Below are 15,062 nucleotides of genomic sequence, written 5' to 3'. Positions count from 1 at the left end.
AGCTTCAAGGACAGTAAATGTTCATTGAACTTCAGAGCAAGGTCCTTGCAACATTCTTTTCTTGAACGTGCATTGTTCCCTGTTCAGTGAAGAACTGGAATCACTTTTTCATATCTGCAGAAAGCCAAAACATTAATCAGTCCTCCAGTGGTTTACCATTATTCTTTCTTTAATGTTTCCTTAGCAAAGTGTATCTCAGGGAATTTGGAAACGATCTTCCAACTCTACAATTCTGCGATTCAAAATTAGGAGACGATTAACCATGTGCATTAGATTTGAGCGAAGAGGTGATGAGGAAAGGAAAATGAGAGGGTGGTGGTAGCAGAGACTCCAAGGTAACAGAGTGAGAACTCGAAACAGTGGCCCAGCTTGAGTGATCGCGTGTGTGTGTGTGTGTGTGTCTGAGTAGGATTAGTGGGGGAAATGGAAGCAGGACTTGCAGTTGGGCTGTTCTGGAAAGGCAGAAAAATGGCATGCAGTGTGTGTCTTGTGCACACCAGTATTATTTGGCTGTAGATAAGGAACTTTGTCAACCAATGTTATGGAATGTTGTTTCTCCATTCAGGTCATACCATTCGGCCTATATGGATGAAGACTACGATTCCCTGGCCCTTTGTGACCCTATGCAGAGGACAAACTGCGAGGTTGACAGCCTGCCCGAAAGCTGCTTTGACAGTGGCCTGTCTACCTTGAGAGATTCGAATGATTATGATTCAGAAGTGGAATCAAAACACCAAAGGATTTCTCAGAGGCCACAGGGTCTGCGTGAAAGCTTTACGGGTGACGCGTCTGACACAGATGTAAGCTCCAGACTTAGCTGCATTTTAAAAAGAGATAAAATTACTACTTGCTACCTGTTGAGTGAACCCAACAGTTTCATATAAGTAAGAAATAAAGCCCTGGGTCTGAGTTATTACTGTGTATGCACAGACCAGAAGGGGGAGGAATCAATAGGTGGCTGTGAGGTTTGTTTTGTGGAATGCTTGCTCACACACGTCTGATTTGTGAGCACACAGAATGGTTTTTGTAGAGACCTGATTAAAATAAAATAAAATTCATGAATGAAATGTATGCTAATCCACAAAGGACAGCATGTTTGATATGGCAGTGATCTACTCAAGGCCCACATATCAGAGAGAATGATAACCATCTATGGTATTTCACAAAGACATCCAAAAATCAAGATTGTGGAAGCCACTTCTTAGGTATTATGCAAGCCTTCTTCATATGTTTGAAGGATACACCATGTGGAAGGGGGCTGTATTGTGCCCCATCCCATAGATCAGGTAGCTCCTTGGCCCTGTGTCTCTCGCCCTCCCCTCATCTCCATTCATTGAGTATGGTTGTTTGGCCAGTACTTTTCAGTACTGGCCCCGACTTGGTGGAATGCTCTGTCACAAGAGACTAGGGCCCTGCGGGACTTGACATCTTTCCGCAGGGCCTGCAAGACAGAGATGTTCCGCCTGGCCTTTGGTTTGGACTCAGTCTGATCCTTATGTGTCCCTCCCCTTATGGTTTTGATTTATGGGCTTCTATTAAAATGAGGCTGCATTTTAAATTGTATTTTAACACGTATTTTAATAAACTGGTTTTTGTTTGTTTGTTTGTTTCCCCCCCCCCTATTTTGTTTTATTGTAATTTTATTGGTGTTAGCTGCCCTGAGCCCGGCTCTGGCCAGGGAGGGTGGGGTATAAATAAAAATATATTATTATTATTAATATATTGAGCAGAAAAGGCCATGCATAAGTTTGCAAGCCCTGGACATCAGAGGGCAGGCAGAAAATAGCCTTCCCTGCTCTGCTAATATTTTACCTCTGTGTCACTGTTTCTCAGTCTTTTTTTAACCCTTGCTCCCTTTTAGCCAACAAAAATCCCATGACCCCTTAGAACCTGGCTCCCCTAATTGTTTCATTTGGATTTTCAAAATGATTGAAATAGTGTGACTTTTAATTATTGCTACTTACACTGTACATATTTGGGGGGAAACCCTCTCTCACACCCCCCCCACCTGAAATCTTGCTATTCTTCCCCTGGTGTGGCTTGCCCCACTGGTTTCAAAATGCTGCAATGTTTATATCCTGTCTCTGTTGAAAATGCAATGTGAAGTTATTTCCAAAAAAGAGACACTGCTGTATGCTTTGATCCACCTCTGCCCTTCCTAAGGCTAATTTGAGGTCATTGTGGAAGTTGGTAACCCTTGCTGGTCTCTGCAGGTCCCAGATATCCGGGATGAAGAGGTATATAGTCCTGATGATGTCGGCACCGTCTTGGACTGGAAGCCCACCCACCCAGTCAGTCGAAGCAGCTCTGGAGCTTCAATAAGGAAATGTCTCCCTGTCATGTCTCCACAGGTATGTCTCCACAGGTTTCACCTGAAAGCCGTATTGACTGGGATCCAACAGATACTTTCGACTTGGGGTGGAGAAATTTTTAGCCTGAGGACCCCCCTTTCAGCTTTAGACATATCTAAGGGCTTGAACATGGGGTGTGGGTGGCGCTGTGGGTTAAACTACAGAGCCTAGGGCTTGCCAATCAGAAGGTCAGCGGTTCGAATCCCCGCAACGGGGTGAGCTCCCGTTGTTCAGTCCCTGTTCCTGCCTACCTAGCAGTTCGAAAGCACGCAGTGCAAGTAGATAAATAGGTACTGCTCCGGTGGGAAGGTAAACGGCGTTTCTGTGCGCTGCTCTGGTTCGCTGGAAGCGGCTTAGTCATGCTAGCCACATGACCTGGAAGCTGTACACCGGCTCCCTCAGCCGATAAAGCGAGATGAGCACCACAACCATAGGCGCCGACTCCATGGGGCCTGAGGGGGCCCGAGCCCCCTCAAAAATTCGTTTGGGGGGGCTCCGCCCCCCCAATAATTTAAGAAAATTATTAGTTATATTATGCTTTGTAAAATCACAAAATTATGTTGGTATTTTTTATTTTCCTTGTTTGACGATAGTTACCTTTTAAAATACATTCAGTAATGAGTTAAAACAAAGCCACTCCCGATCTAGAGAGGGGGTGGGGTTGTGGGCTCTCGACCCATCAACAATCTCGCGGGGCTGGCGTCAGCCCCGCGAGAAGCGGGGATTCCCCCTAGCTCATTAATATTCACTGCCCACGGCGGCAGCCAATCGGCTGCCGCAAAGGGCAGGCCCTCACAGGTTCACTTAAGGTCGGGGCAGCCCGGGGCTCGCCCCTTTCGTTCCCCCAGCAGCAGCGGTTTGGAGGTCTTGGGCTCCCCCAATATTTTTTATAAGTCGGTATGGGCCCCCGCCCCCCCAATATTTTTTATAAGTCGGCGCCCCTGACCGCAACCCCAGAGTCGGCCACGACTGGACCTAATGGTCAGGGGTCCCTTTACCTTTAAGGGCTTGAACAGTGTAATATTTGACTAGTATTCTTTTAAATGGCAGGTTTCCTTCCTGTCACGCTGCTACCTCACGAAATTTAAAAACTCATTCTCGGTTTCTAAAGACATTTGCCAGGTGACATGAAGGGCAGCTGTTTAAGAAAGACAAGTCCGACACTCCATTGGATGGTTTGGAATAAACATGTGCTTCTGTCTATTGAGGATACAAGGCGCCGTAGGAATGAGATTGTTGACTGTAGACGAGAGGCGGTTTGTACACTTCATGAATGTCAATCTTACGTGTGTTTGTTTGCCCTTAGTCGGACTCTCTAGACTGCAGCTCCAGATACCCAAGCTCAGAGAAAGCTTACAAGATAGTTCTTGCTGGGGATGCAGCTGTTGGAAAATCGAGTTTCCTTATGAGGCTTTGCAAAAACGAATTTCGAGGGAACACCAGCGCAACTCTAGGTATGTTCGTCGGACTTTCCCCTTCTGGGGTGTCAGCACCCTGGTCACAACAGACTGGAGTGATATTGTATCACTTTTGAAGGAGGCTTGAGCCAAAACCCTAGGTTTAAAATATAAGCAGCAGTGGGTGTGTTCTGCCACCAATGGACACAGTAGATATGTGTGTAATATGTAGCAGGCAGCTCCCTATCTTAGAATGGCAACCTCCATTCTAATCACTGGCAGGGGGTTCGACTCTGTAAATAATTTCTCTTCCTGACATGCTGCCTTTATAGTGAAAATTGGGCTCCCTGTCCCTTCAGTTAGTTAAGAAAAAACAAGGTACAACGTAGCTGCCTGCTACATATGTTAGGGAATCAGGCTCTGCTGCACCAGTTAAGGAAGAACAATGTACTCCAGGCATAGGCAAACTCGGCCCTCCAGATGTTTTGGGACTACAGTTCCCATCATCCCTGACCACCGGTCCTGTTAGCTAGGGATGATGGGAGTTGTAGTCCCAAAACATCTGGAGGGCCGAGTTTGCCTATTTCTGATGTACACAGCTGCCTGATATATATATCTGAAGAAGTGTGCTTGCACACGAAAGTTTATACCAGAACAAACTTACTTGGTCTATAAGGTGCTACTGGACAATTTTTTATTTTTATTTCGCCTTCTATACAGTGCCATTATTGTGAAAGGAAGAGGCACAGTTTGGACCCTTTGTCCTATAGCAGAGATAGAGGAGGAAAATGGCTGCCATCCAGGAGGCAACAACCACTTGAAGAAACCGTGGTTGGAATGGGGATGGGGAATGAAGCCTCCCAGTAACTTGCCATTAGACAAATATTGTGAGACTTCTGCATGAATAAAGGCTTCCCCACTCTCAGCCCTGTGGGCTAATTGTATTGTGAAGGGGAACCTCGGGTTATAGACGCTTCAGGTTACAGACACTTGGTTAGAGACTCCACTAACCCAGAAATAGTACCTCGGGTTAAGAACTTTACTTCAGGATGAGGACAGAAATCACGAGGCAGCAGGAGGCCCCATTAGCTAAAGTGGTACCTCAGGTTAAGAACAGTTTCAGGTTAAGAACGCATCTCCAGAATGAATTAAGTTCTTAACCAGAGGTACCACTGTACTCCAGTCCTTCTTTAACTGCTGCAAGTGATGTGCATTTCTACTCTGTTATCTGTATTCTGTGCACGTGGATTTTGTAAAGATGATAAAATGTGCAATGATCAAATGCACTTACGGTCTATTAATGGAGAATCTCATTTGAGTCACTGCTGGAAGACAGCATTGCTGTCAATCAGTAAGTGTCTGGGTGGGGCACTTAACATTGACTTTGCTAAAACCACCTTACTATTATTCACTTGTAATTGCATCAGTGATGCAGTTTTTAATCTATGCCAGGCATGTCCAACAGGTCGATTGCAACCTACTGGTCAATCGTGGGGTGCCCCTGGTCAATCTTTGGAGATAAATAAATAAATAAATAAATAAATGGGTATATCTCTGCAGCCTTTTTATACTGTGAGTAAATTGCAGTCTCTTGGGAGTTGGATGTGCCTGATCTATGCAATCTGAAAATGCCAGTGGCTTTTTGTTTGTGGGGCTGGCGACGGGGAGGAGAGGCTTCTCCCCCCCCGCCAGCCTTCTAGCCAAGTCGGGGGACAGCGGGAAGGGCGCGCTGCGGGGAGGAGCTGGCGACGGGGAGGAGCAGGCTTCTCTCCCCGCCAGCCTTCTAACCAAGTTGGGGGACAGCGGGATGGCGGCGTTCCGCCTCCCCGCTGTCCCCCGAGCTTGTGGGGCTGGCGGTGGGGCTCTCCTGAAGCCTGGAGAGCGAGAGGGGTCGGTGCGCACGGACCCCTCTTGCTCTCCAGGCTTCAGCGAAAGCCTGCATTCGCACCATAGGACGCACACACATTTCCCCTTCATTTTTGGAGGGGGAAAAGTGCGTCCTATGGTGCGAAAAATATGGTATGTTTCTTTCTCTTAAAAGTTATGTTAAATATAAGTACCATCAATATATGGAAATGGTGTCATGCCTGTGCCAAGTATTGAAATGTCATGCCTTCATTTTCTTCTACTCTGTTAAAGGATATAATGGATTCTGTATTTTTTTTTAAGGTGTTGACTTTCAAATGAAGAGGCTCATTGTTGATGGGGAACCTACAGTGCTGCAGCTGTGGGACACGGCAGGACAAGAGAGGTTAGTATGACCTGGGGTTGTGCCTTGGGGTTAGATCTCATACCAAATTTTAAAGCGAGAAGCAACAATTAAGCTCAAATCTGTGAAAACGCAAGCCTCAGTCTTGACCTGTACTTGCATAAAAGTGGATTGAGTTTGCTGCTGTGCAGTGAATCTGGTTGAAGATAACTATGTGATATGAAAAATGCATTAGTAGGTAAGCTGTAATGAATTGGGGTTGTTATTAATTTAGCAGTATGGTCAGGGAGATTGCAACTTTTCTATAAACATTTTCCCACTTGTGCATTACTATGAGGATCTGGGGGTGGGAAACCAATAAGATCAATATAATTCATTATATTTTTTGCAAATTTCCTTTTTCCTTTTTTTGCCATTCCTACCATATTTCTCGAAAGTTATGTACAGAAAGGCTTCCTAGTGCATCATTGTACATTTATATTGAAATCCTTCAGCCTTGGATGCTGAATGCCTTGAGGCAACATGCCGTGGTTTTCATCAATTTTCCTTTTCCATTATATTAAAACTATTTCCTACAACGCAGGATATTCATTCAATGCAATGCATTTATACATAAAACATGAGTGGTGGCATGTTTCAGGGAGGGAAAGAGACCCCCAAATTAATCACACATATGACTCTGTGGAGGTGCATTAATAACTAAGTCATCTTTAGACAGGATGGCATCTCTGCACCAACTCAGGAAGCTTTCAGTATAGCCTTAACAATATAACAATATAAATGGGCACATATATTTCCCATTCAGTTTTTTTTATCTGTACAATTTAAGGATAATTCTGGCATGTTAGCCTTTAAAGTCCAGTCTGGTCCTGGGCTCCCCATCAACAGTGTTTGAATAGTGCCATTACTTTCAATGCCTAATGACTGCAGCTTATACAATCTACATTTTTTTAAAAATGAGGTGCCTCGTTCCTTAAGTTTAAAAGTTAGCACAAAAGTTTGTACATCTTGCACTAGGTCAGTAATGGTGATGCTAATAGTATCCAAACCGAATTCTTGCTACCCATCAGCATTCAGGGGTCCAGACACTGGGATGATTTGCTTTCTGTTTCCTTGGAGGCAAATTATTATCTTAGAAGACTTGGCCACAGATTGGACTAGCAGGTGCCTCCCACTTGCCAATATTTCTCCTGCCTGCACAACAAATGGATTCAGGTCTCTGGGTCTGGTCTACTGAGTTCATTGAACTTGTGTGCAGATCAGACTGGAAAAAATAACAACAAAAGAGTTATTATTAGTGTGGTAAAACCTAGTGTGGCTTTAAATGCAACTTTCTCTTAAAAGGTTCCGAAGTATTGCTAAATCGTACTTCAGAAGAGCAGATGGGGTACTTCTGCTATACGACGTGACCTGTGAGAAGAGTTTCCTGAATGTACGAGAATGGGTGGATATGATTGCGGTAAGGATTTTGCCCATGTGAAACCTGTGGAGCATGCTTCCAACTCGGTGTACATAATGATTCCCACTTAAATCCAGTGAGCTTCTTCTGGAGTGCTGTATTTATTTGTGAGACTTGACACCTGACCAAATTCAAAGGAGGTCACTGGAACAGTCAATAAGCTGATTGGCAATTTCAGGGAGCCCCTTTGAAGTCTGGAAGAAGTAGCTATGATTCAAACCACTTTCTCCAGATGCAACATTTTCTCCTTTGCAGATGTCTGCAGAGGGGGGGGGGGAAGCTCCTTTGTAGAGCAAGTGGTTGGGATTCAAACTGCTTCTCCCAAATGGAGAAAGCAAACGTGATCAATTGCACTTCTCAGCTGGCAACTCCCTAGTGGGGATCCCTGCCAGTGCCCATCAGTTCCTTCACAGCTGTGGCCACACCTGCTCCCACCTCAAATCACACCTGACATCAGGAGTGGGACAGTTGGGCATGGTTCCTCACAACTGGTTTAGGTTGTAAGAGGGATTTGGTACACAGATAACTGCAAGCATTGCTCTGAGCCATTGTGAGTCACAGGAAATGTCTTTTGCTTCTCTGGATAAACAGCCAATTCATGTATTGACTTGACCAATGTAGGGCAAGCCCTTCATTCATTAATAAAGGCTAAATAAAACACTGACCCGGAGGGATGTTCTTTTCTGCTTTTTAAAATGGAAACTCCCTTTGTTTTTAAATGTTATAATCAGATAATTCCATTTCAGTGTGGTTACCTTATTCAGTATAGCTTGATAAATGTGCCTGTACAGTGGTGCCTCGCTAGACGAAAAGAATCCGTTCCGCGATTCTCTTCGTCTAGCGGTTTTTTCGTCTTGCGAAGCAAGCCCATTGACAGCTTAGCGGATTAGCGCTACAGCGGTCTAGCGGCTTTCAGCGATCAGCTGTTAAGCGGCTTATTAGCGGAACAGCTGATAAGCGGCTTAGCGGCTTAGGAAAAGGGTGAAAAAAGCGAAAAAACCCCGCGGGGGGACGCAAGATTTTTCCGTCTTGCGAAGCAACCCCATAGGGAAATTCGTTTTGCAAAGCGCCTCCAAAACGGAAAACCCTTTCGTCTAGCGGGTTTTCCGTCTTGCGAGGCGTTCGTCTTGCGGGGCACCACTGTATAATCTAACTGACGTCCGTAGAAATTTGACCTTGTACTTTTTGACAGCAGAAGTTTAAATGTTTAATTGGAGCTTAGTGCCTCAAGTTCCAGCAACCTCTAAAACCGAAAACAAACTGTGTTCTTGCAGGATGCAACTCATGAAAACATTCCAATCATGATGGTAGGAAACAAAGCCGATCTTCGCCAGGTGCTTGCTGAGCAAGGACAGAAGTGTGTGCCAATAAACTATGGAGAGAAGCTGGCCATGGTAAGAACTACAGAACCCATTGCTCACAATCGAGAAAGACTTGGCAGTGGGAAGTGGAGGACTGGATGAATGTATTAAAATGATAGCGTCAGATCTTAGATTTATGAGAGTCAAGTCATAAAGAACTGAGATTGTAATTCACTTAAAAACATTGGTATTGGATGACACTAATAAGTGCTTAGTTTGAAACTTGCTGAAAAATTATGGTTTGTCGCTGGCTGATGTTTTGGCAGCCTTTATTCAGATAGGTACCTCAAAGCATGCAGAAACAACTGTGGCTAGTGAACTGCACCTCCTGTAGGTTAGCTTCTTCCCCAGTGTTCTCATGCCTTTTAATGAATTTATTGGAAGGAAAGCTTCCATGCATATGTGCATAAGCCTCTTCTGTTTTTGTTTTTCTACCCAGACCTATAGTGCATTGTTCTGTGAAACAAGTGCTAAAGATGGATCTAATATTGTGGAGGCCGTACTTCATCTCGCTCGGTAGGTTGAAAGATATGAATTACTTTTTCTTAACCCCATTTGCACTGTTTCTCTTTTTGGGCGAGGGGAGTCAGATCTGCTAAATGGCATTTCACGTCTTAAAAACATAAAAATCTGCACAGATGTTCTTTCTGTGTAAAATGAACATGAACCTTGCATTCCATGCGATGGCGTCTCCCGGAGAGCTGCTTCCCAGGAGGACGTCAAGTGCGAAATACCTGTGTGCTCTTGTTTCATGTGCTGAGCGATACACTGTTTTCTCATGCATTCCTGTGCGGAATTGCTTTCTGTGCAGGAACTTTGTAACTTAGGAAGCAGCCTCAAAAGGCTTTTGAAACCTTAAGCAAAGGAACATACTGTACCCTAAGCCTCTTAATAATTGTCTTCCAAATGATAACAAATGCTGTTTGTTTCAGTAACCAAACATAAATTATTTGTCCCTATGCTGCTTGAAATATATGGCCTTTCATATGAAAAAATTGGGGGATTTCTGAATCATTTTTCTACATTTTATGACAAACTGTTCTGTTTTCAAAAGCCCTTCTTGAATAAATAAAAATAAGTATGGGATTCCTGGAAAGAGGCAAAGCTGATTGTTCATTCGGAGCACAGAGAAAAAGCCCTTATCTCCCAATGGCAACAGGTGCAGCAGAGGTGTAACAATCCACTTATCTGGAAGTATCAATTCAAAGTTAATTGTTGCCTTGTGGTATGATTCATTTCCAGGAATTTTCAGGCGCTACCCTTTAAATAGCGCAGTGCATTAGGGATTTCCAGGGAGCAAGAACAGCGCAATTATAGAACCCAAACACTTGATGGAAAACAGGCCTCTTAGTTCTAATTTTCAGACTACTAAATGAATTATTCGAGACCTGAAATGTTCTCCTCTTTATGACAAAATGGAGATTTTAACCATTTTGTTCATCCTAGAGTGGGAAACCTGTTTTCTGGGGGTTATACTTGAGAGAAGTTGCGGACCATGAACAAACATACTCCAAAACTCTAGAGGTGCTTTAGTGGTGATCTTTCCTGACTGCTTCCAAACTGAAGAAAATAATTTGCTTGCTCCAATAATGTTTCCAGGGGAAGCCGAGGAGGACTCCTCCAGATATTGTTGGACCAACTCCCATCGGCTCGTCAGCATGGCCAATGTCAGCCATGATTAGAATTGGAATACAGTGGTACCTCGGGTTACATACGCTTCAGGTTACAGATGCTTCAGGTTACAGACTCCGCTAACCCAGAAATAGTACCTCGGGTTAAGAACTTTGCTTCAGGATGAGAACAGAAATTGGGCTCCAGCGGCGCAGTGGCAGCAGGAGGCCCTTTAGCTAAAGTGGTGCTTCGGGTTAAGAATAGTTTCAGGTTAAGAACAGACCTACGGAACGAATTAAGTACTTAACCCGAGGTACCACTGTAGCAGCAAGATCTGTGAGGCACAACATTGGTTACCTCTGCCACAGCCTCTTGAGCATGTAGATTATAACACTGCATTTTAATTTCTCTACTTTTACATGGTGAAGGACCATAGATCTGTGGCAAGGGCCATTGTACATGTAATGTCCCCGATTCAATCTTTTGAGTTCTCTTGTTGAAAGTATCTCAGGTAGCAGGTATTGAGAGAGGCTCATCTCTCTCTGAGACCGTGAGAGCTGAACAGGGAATGAATGGGGAACATGAATGGGGCATTTGTGGTTCCTCCAGATGTTGCAGGACATGGCCAATGATCAGGGGTAAAGGGTTTCCCTATCCCTGGAGCAAACATTGCCAGACTAGATGGATAAATAGTCTGACCTGGTGTAAGCCTGCTTCCTATATTACCAAGAGCAAGTAGACCCAATATAGCAAGCCATTCACAGGACTGCAGAAAGTAAAGGTAACCCAACTACATGTTAGAGCAGTACCTTGTATTAGGCCAACCAGAATGTCACAAAATAGTGTCCAAGTGTTGGAGTTTTCCAGAACTTTTTATGAGGCTAGATAGTAAACAACAAGGGGAGAGAGGCGAAGAGAAAATCCTGGCTGATAGTGAATCCATGGCATGTGAAAGGCAGCTAGCAAACTCAAACTTGGCTTGGTTGAGTATGCAGATTTTGGGTTGTAGTCAGATCTACTAGTAATCATACCAAACTATTATTTTTCAGAGAAGTGCGAAAAAGGAGTGACAAAGAGGAGGACAAGTCTGTGACAAACCTGACTGGGACATCATTAAAAAAGCCGTCTCTCACCAAAAACTGCTGTGGTGTTTAGAGACAATCCAGCCCTCTTTTTGCCTCAAAGAAACAGATTTCTGTGGCTGGGGAAGAAAAGGAGTAATGAAGGATTTAGGCATAGAGTGTTCTGTAGAGAAGAACCTGAGAACCATTACTCTTGAGTTGCCACATTCATTCAGCAGCTTCAGGTGCTTTGGAACCCTGTTGAGCAAAGCCAGGACAGGGAGTCTGGGACCTTCAGTCCAGAAACAGAGCCAGACACTCCTGCGACATTGGTTCCTGTGTGCAAGAACCAGCTGCAAACCGCCTGTGCCTTTTAAAGACAACCTGCCCAAGAAATGTTGAAGCAAGGCATCCTCCTTACTCGAAATATACATGTAAATATGTAAGCTCATTCTCTGACCTCCTGGGAGACATTTGCTGCTGTTCCTGCAATTTCATCCCCGACCTGAAACTTGCCCCATGTCTATTTTGAGTGGAGTTCTGCAGTTCTTAACTCCCCCCTGCATTCTGTGCTGCATCGGGTTCTCAAGGAAACATGGCGGCAGTCAACCTCTAGGCAAATGAGCCTGCATTGGAAAGGAAAACGTGGCTGTGTCAAAAGCTAAACTAATCATGCATCCCTGACGTCATTTAGGAATTTTGGGGAAGAATTAACCATTCAAGCTTGCTTCTCCTTTTAGAAGCCATACGTGTCAGTTGACCAGGATAAATGAAATGTGTCTTAGCTGTCACTGTGGTGATAAACCCATCTCTGGGCTGTACAGCTTTGGAGTGCTCCCAGTTGCAGGGGATGTGTGTGTAAAATGTAAATTAAGCAGGTTTTGAAGAAGGCTAAGCTAAAACCTCTTTCCCCCTCAGGCATCTTGTTTTCTGGGTGGAGAAAATCCAACTAAGTTCTACTCAGAGTGGAGCCACTGAAATTCATGGGTGGAAGTTGGTCATGCCTGTCAGTTTCAATGACTACTGTGAGGACTAACAATGGATATAGTCCAATTTTTGTTATTGAAGAGAGTTAATTTGTGTGCATCCCACATCTCAAGAGGTATAGCCCAAGCACAGGCTCATGACCCTGGTGAGAACTGTCTGTCATGTGCCCTTTGTTGAAAGACCTGCTCCCCACATGCCACTATTCTCATAATGCAGTGGAGTTAAATATGGGTGTTTTCTTCCCACCTTCAAAATCATGAGCTCTAATGCTAACTGATTTAGATCAGCAGCTTTCACAGGCTGCACCCTAAGTAGTCTGTACTTAGCTTAGGCAAACAGCTGATCCAAGCCTCTGCATCTCTTCTGGAAATGGTTAACTTTGCAGTGGGCCTGAGTTCAAACAATCTAAAGGGAAAGGAAGGGAAAGGCCCCCAACAGATAAAACAATGTAGAACAAAAGCTCTTACATACAAAATTAGAAGGTTGATTCTGACCTCTGTTACTGATAACTATTACCTGGAGAGAGGGGTTTTTTCTGACCTGTGGAATGGGAAGTTGGTGGAGATTTGTACATGCAAATGTTTGTTGACTGAGCTAAGAAACTTGGGCTCTTTTATATACATGTTAAATATTTTACTGCATTTATAGGTTCATATCTTTTTCCTTATAACTAATTTATAAAAACTAGTCTATTTTTATAGATGTATAGATTTTATTTTGCTTTCCCATGCTTTATCATAGTGAGGAAAGTGTTCGCATTTGAAGCATTTGTTAGCTGTTCATGTCTGTGAAACTTGCAGCAACCTAGAAAACTAGTCTAAATTCTGCAAGTCTCAACAGAACTGCCTGGGTTGTGAGGGGTGGGTGGGTGCACTGGTTTACTTGTAGCTCAGGAGTAGCTAACCTGTGGTCCTTGGGATGCTGTTGGACTTCTGTTCCCTTCAGCCACAGCCAGTAGCCAAAGATAGCAACCTTTGGAGGGGCTACAGGTGCTCCATCTTGGTTTAAGCAATGTATCCAAGGAAAAACTGCAAACAGAGAGTTGGGGACACTAAAATACCACCAAAACTCTTATATTTCAAAGCAGACGTATCAGTGGAAATGTTTAAAATCGGGGTGAAATGGAAATACAAATGTTTGTAATTCAGCCAACTCGGATGCAAATCTGTGCTGAGTAGGGCACCGTAAGTGATTTGCATATTCTCCTTTTATACATACATTTATACTCAAATCCTAACAATCTAGCCCAGAATTTCCAGTTTTCGCAGGTTGATTTATTTTAAAGATTTCTAGGTGTTATTTTAACGCACCAGTGGCAGTAATCTTGAAGCATTCATGGTTATGGGTTACAAGTCTGATATGCAAACAAAAATTGAAGTGTTAAAATAAGTATAAACTACTCAGCATCAGGTCTTTGAAATGCCTTTGCAGTAGCAGGGGCCGCCAAACCCAAGTACTGGTTTTGTTACCTCGACAACAGCCAGCAGTTTAAACCAGCATGATTGCACTTTTGGAACTTTGGTTTCTATTTCTGAAGTTGCCAACTTCCTAGCAAATCATCCTTTATAGATTGGAGCGGTGCAAATACGAATCCTGCCATGTGCCAAGAAGTCCCTGTCTATTTCAATGGAAAGAGCGGTTCCATTCATGCCATGAAATGTAGTACAGGACTGGGGAACTTGTGTTCCTCCAGATGTTGCTGGTCTACCACTCTTTCCATCCCTGACTGTTGCCCTTGCTGGCCGGGGCCAATGGGAGTTGGAGTACAATAACACCGGAGGACCGCGAGTTCCCCCATCCCTGCTGGAGTGCAAGGAGGTCTTTTCCTTTCTCCTCCACTCACAGCAACTCATTGCACAATGTGGGACACTGGACTGGGACATGTCAGTCCTGAATATGTTTGTGCCCATATGTTTGGTTAGCAGAGCTCAGCCACTTTGTACAGCTAATTTTCTTGTTGATTTGTTGAATACTTGTAGCGTATGTAGTCTTAACTGCAAAAGTAGCCTTTATTTATTTAGTGACCATGTTACCATATACTGTATATTTATTTTCGATGGAAAATCTTTATATGATTTTGTTTCTCATAAATTATGTACATAAGATTTATTTTTATGCATTTAGCACTTAAATACCATTGTCTGTCACTTACTGTCTTTAGCTTCTGAAATGTTAACACATACCATGCTGTTTTTAAAGCCAATGATCTTTGTGTTTTGGCCCCCTTAGATAATTGATCTGCTAGCAAAGTGCTTTGGTAGCTGGCCTTTAAACACATGCCAATAGTTTTTATGAGCCAAAATATGCCGCACCAAAATGTCTTAGAATTAAAATGCTCTATAAAACATGAATGAGCACTCTCTTTATTGAAAATGTCATTTTTGAAGTCTTTCTAATATGGTTCTGTTAGGTAGTTGCAAACATTGCGATCCTATGTTTTTGCCCACGCAGAAGTTAAGTCCTCTTAAGCGTTTAATGGGACTTGCTCCAGTCTAGGATTGCCATCTTAGTAAGCATGCCTAATTAAACCATGTGAAACTCTGTTCTATAAGTCAGAGGTGAGCAGAATCTCAACTAGGATTTCCTGGTGGGCCTCTAGGTGATTTGAAGTATATCGGCATTGGTT

The 15,062-nt window shown here is 43.7% G+C and overlaps 1 protein-coding gene across 2 annotated transcripts in view; it reads left to right on the top strand.

Annotated features, from left to right (window-relative positions):
- Positions 1 to 14,787, top strand: part of RASEF (RAS and EF-hand domain containing) — a 37,497-nt gene extending 22,710 nt beyond the window's left edge. For both annotated transcript variants that reach the window (XM_083702017.1, XM_083702016.1), the window contains 8 exons: positions 566 to 800; positions 2,214 to 2,351; positions 3,658 to 3,805; positions 5,918 to 5,999; positions 7,302 to 7,416; positions 8,691 to 8,810; positions 9,217 to 9,293; positions 11,438 to 14,787. In XM_083702017.1, the coding sequence (XP_083558143.1) occupies positions 566 to 800; positions 2,214 to 2,351; positions 3,658 to 3,805; positions 5,918 to 5,999; positions 7,302 to 7,416; positions 8,691 to 8,810; positions 9,217 to 9,293; positions 11,438 to 11,543 (1,021 nt within the window). In that variant the 3' untranslated portion in view covers positions 11,544 to 14,787. The remainder of the gene's footprint in view (positions 1 to 565; positions 801 to 2,213; positions 2,352 to 3,657; positions 3,806 to 5,917; positions 6,000 to 7,301; positions 7,417 to 8,690; positions 8,811 to 9,216; positions 9,294 to 11,437) is intronic.
- The last annotated feature ends 275 nt before the right edge of the window (positions 14,788 to 15,062 follow it).

Source organism: Podarcis gaigeae (genome assembly GCF_964106915.1).
Source record: "Podarcis gaigeae genome assembly, chromosome: 11".
Classification (NCBI taxonomy): domain Eukaryota; kingdom Metazoa; phylum Chordata; class Lepidosauria; order Squamata; family Lacertidae; genus Podarcis; species Podarcis gaigeae.
The sequence above is the reverse complement of the archived record's forward strand: the minus strand, read 5'-3'. Positions and strand labels throughout refer to the sequence as shown.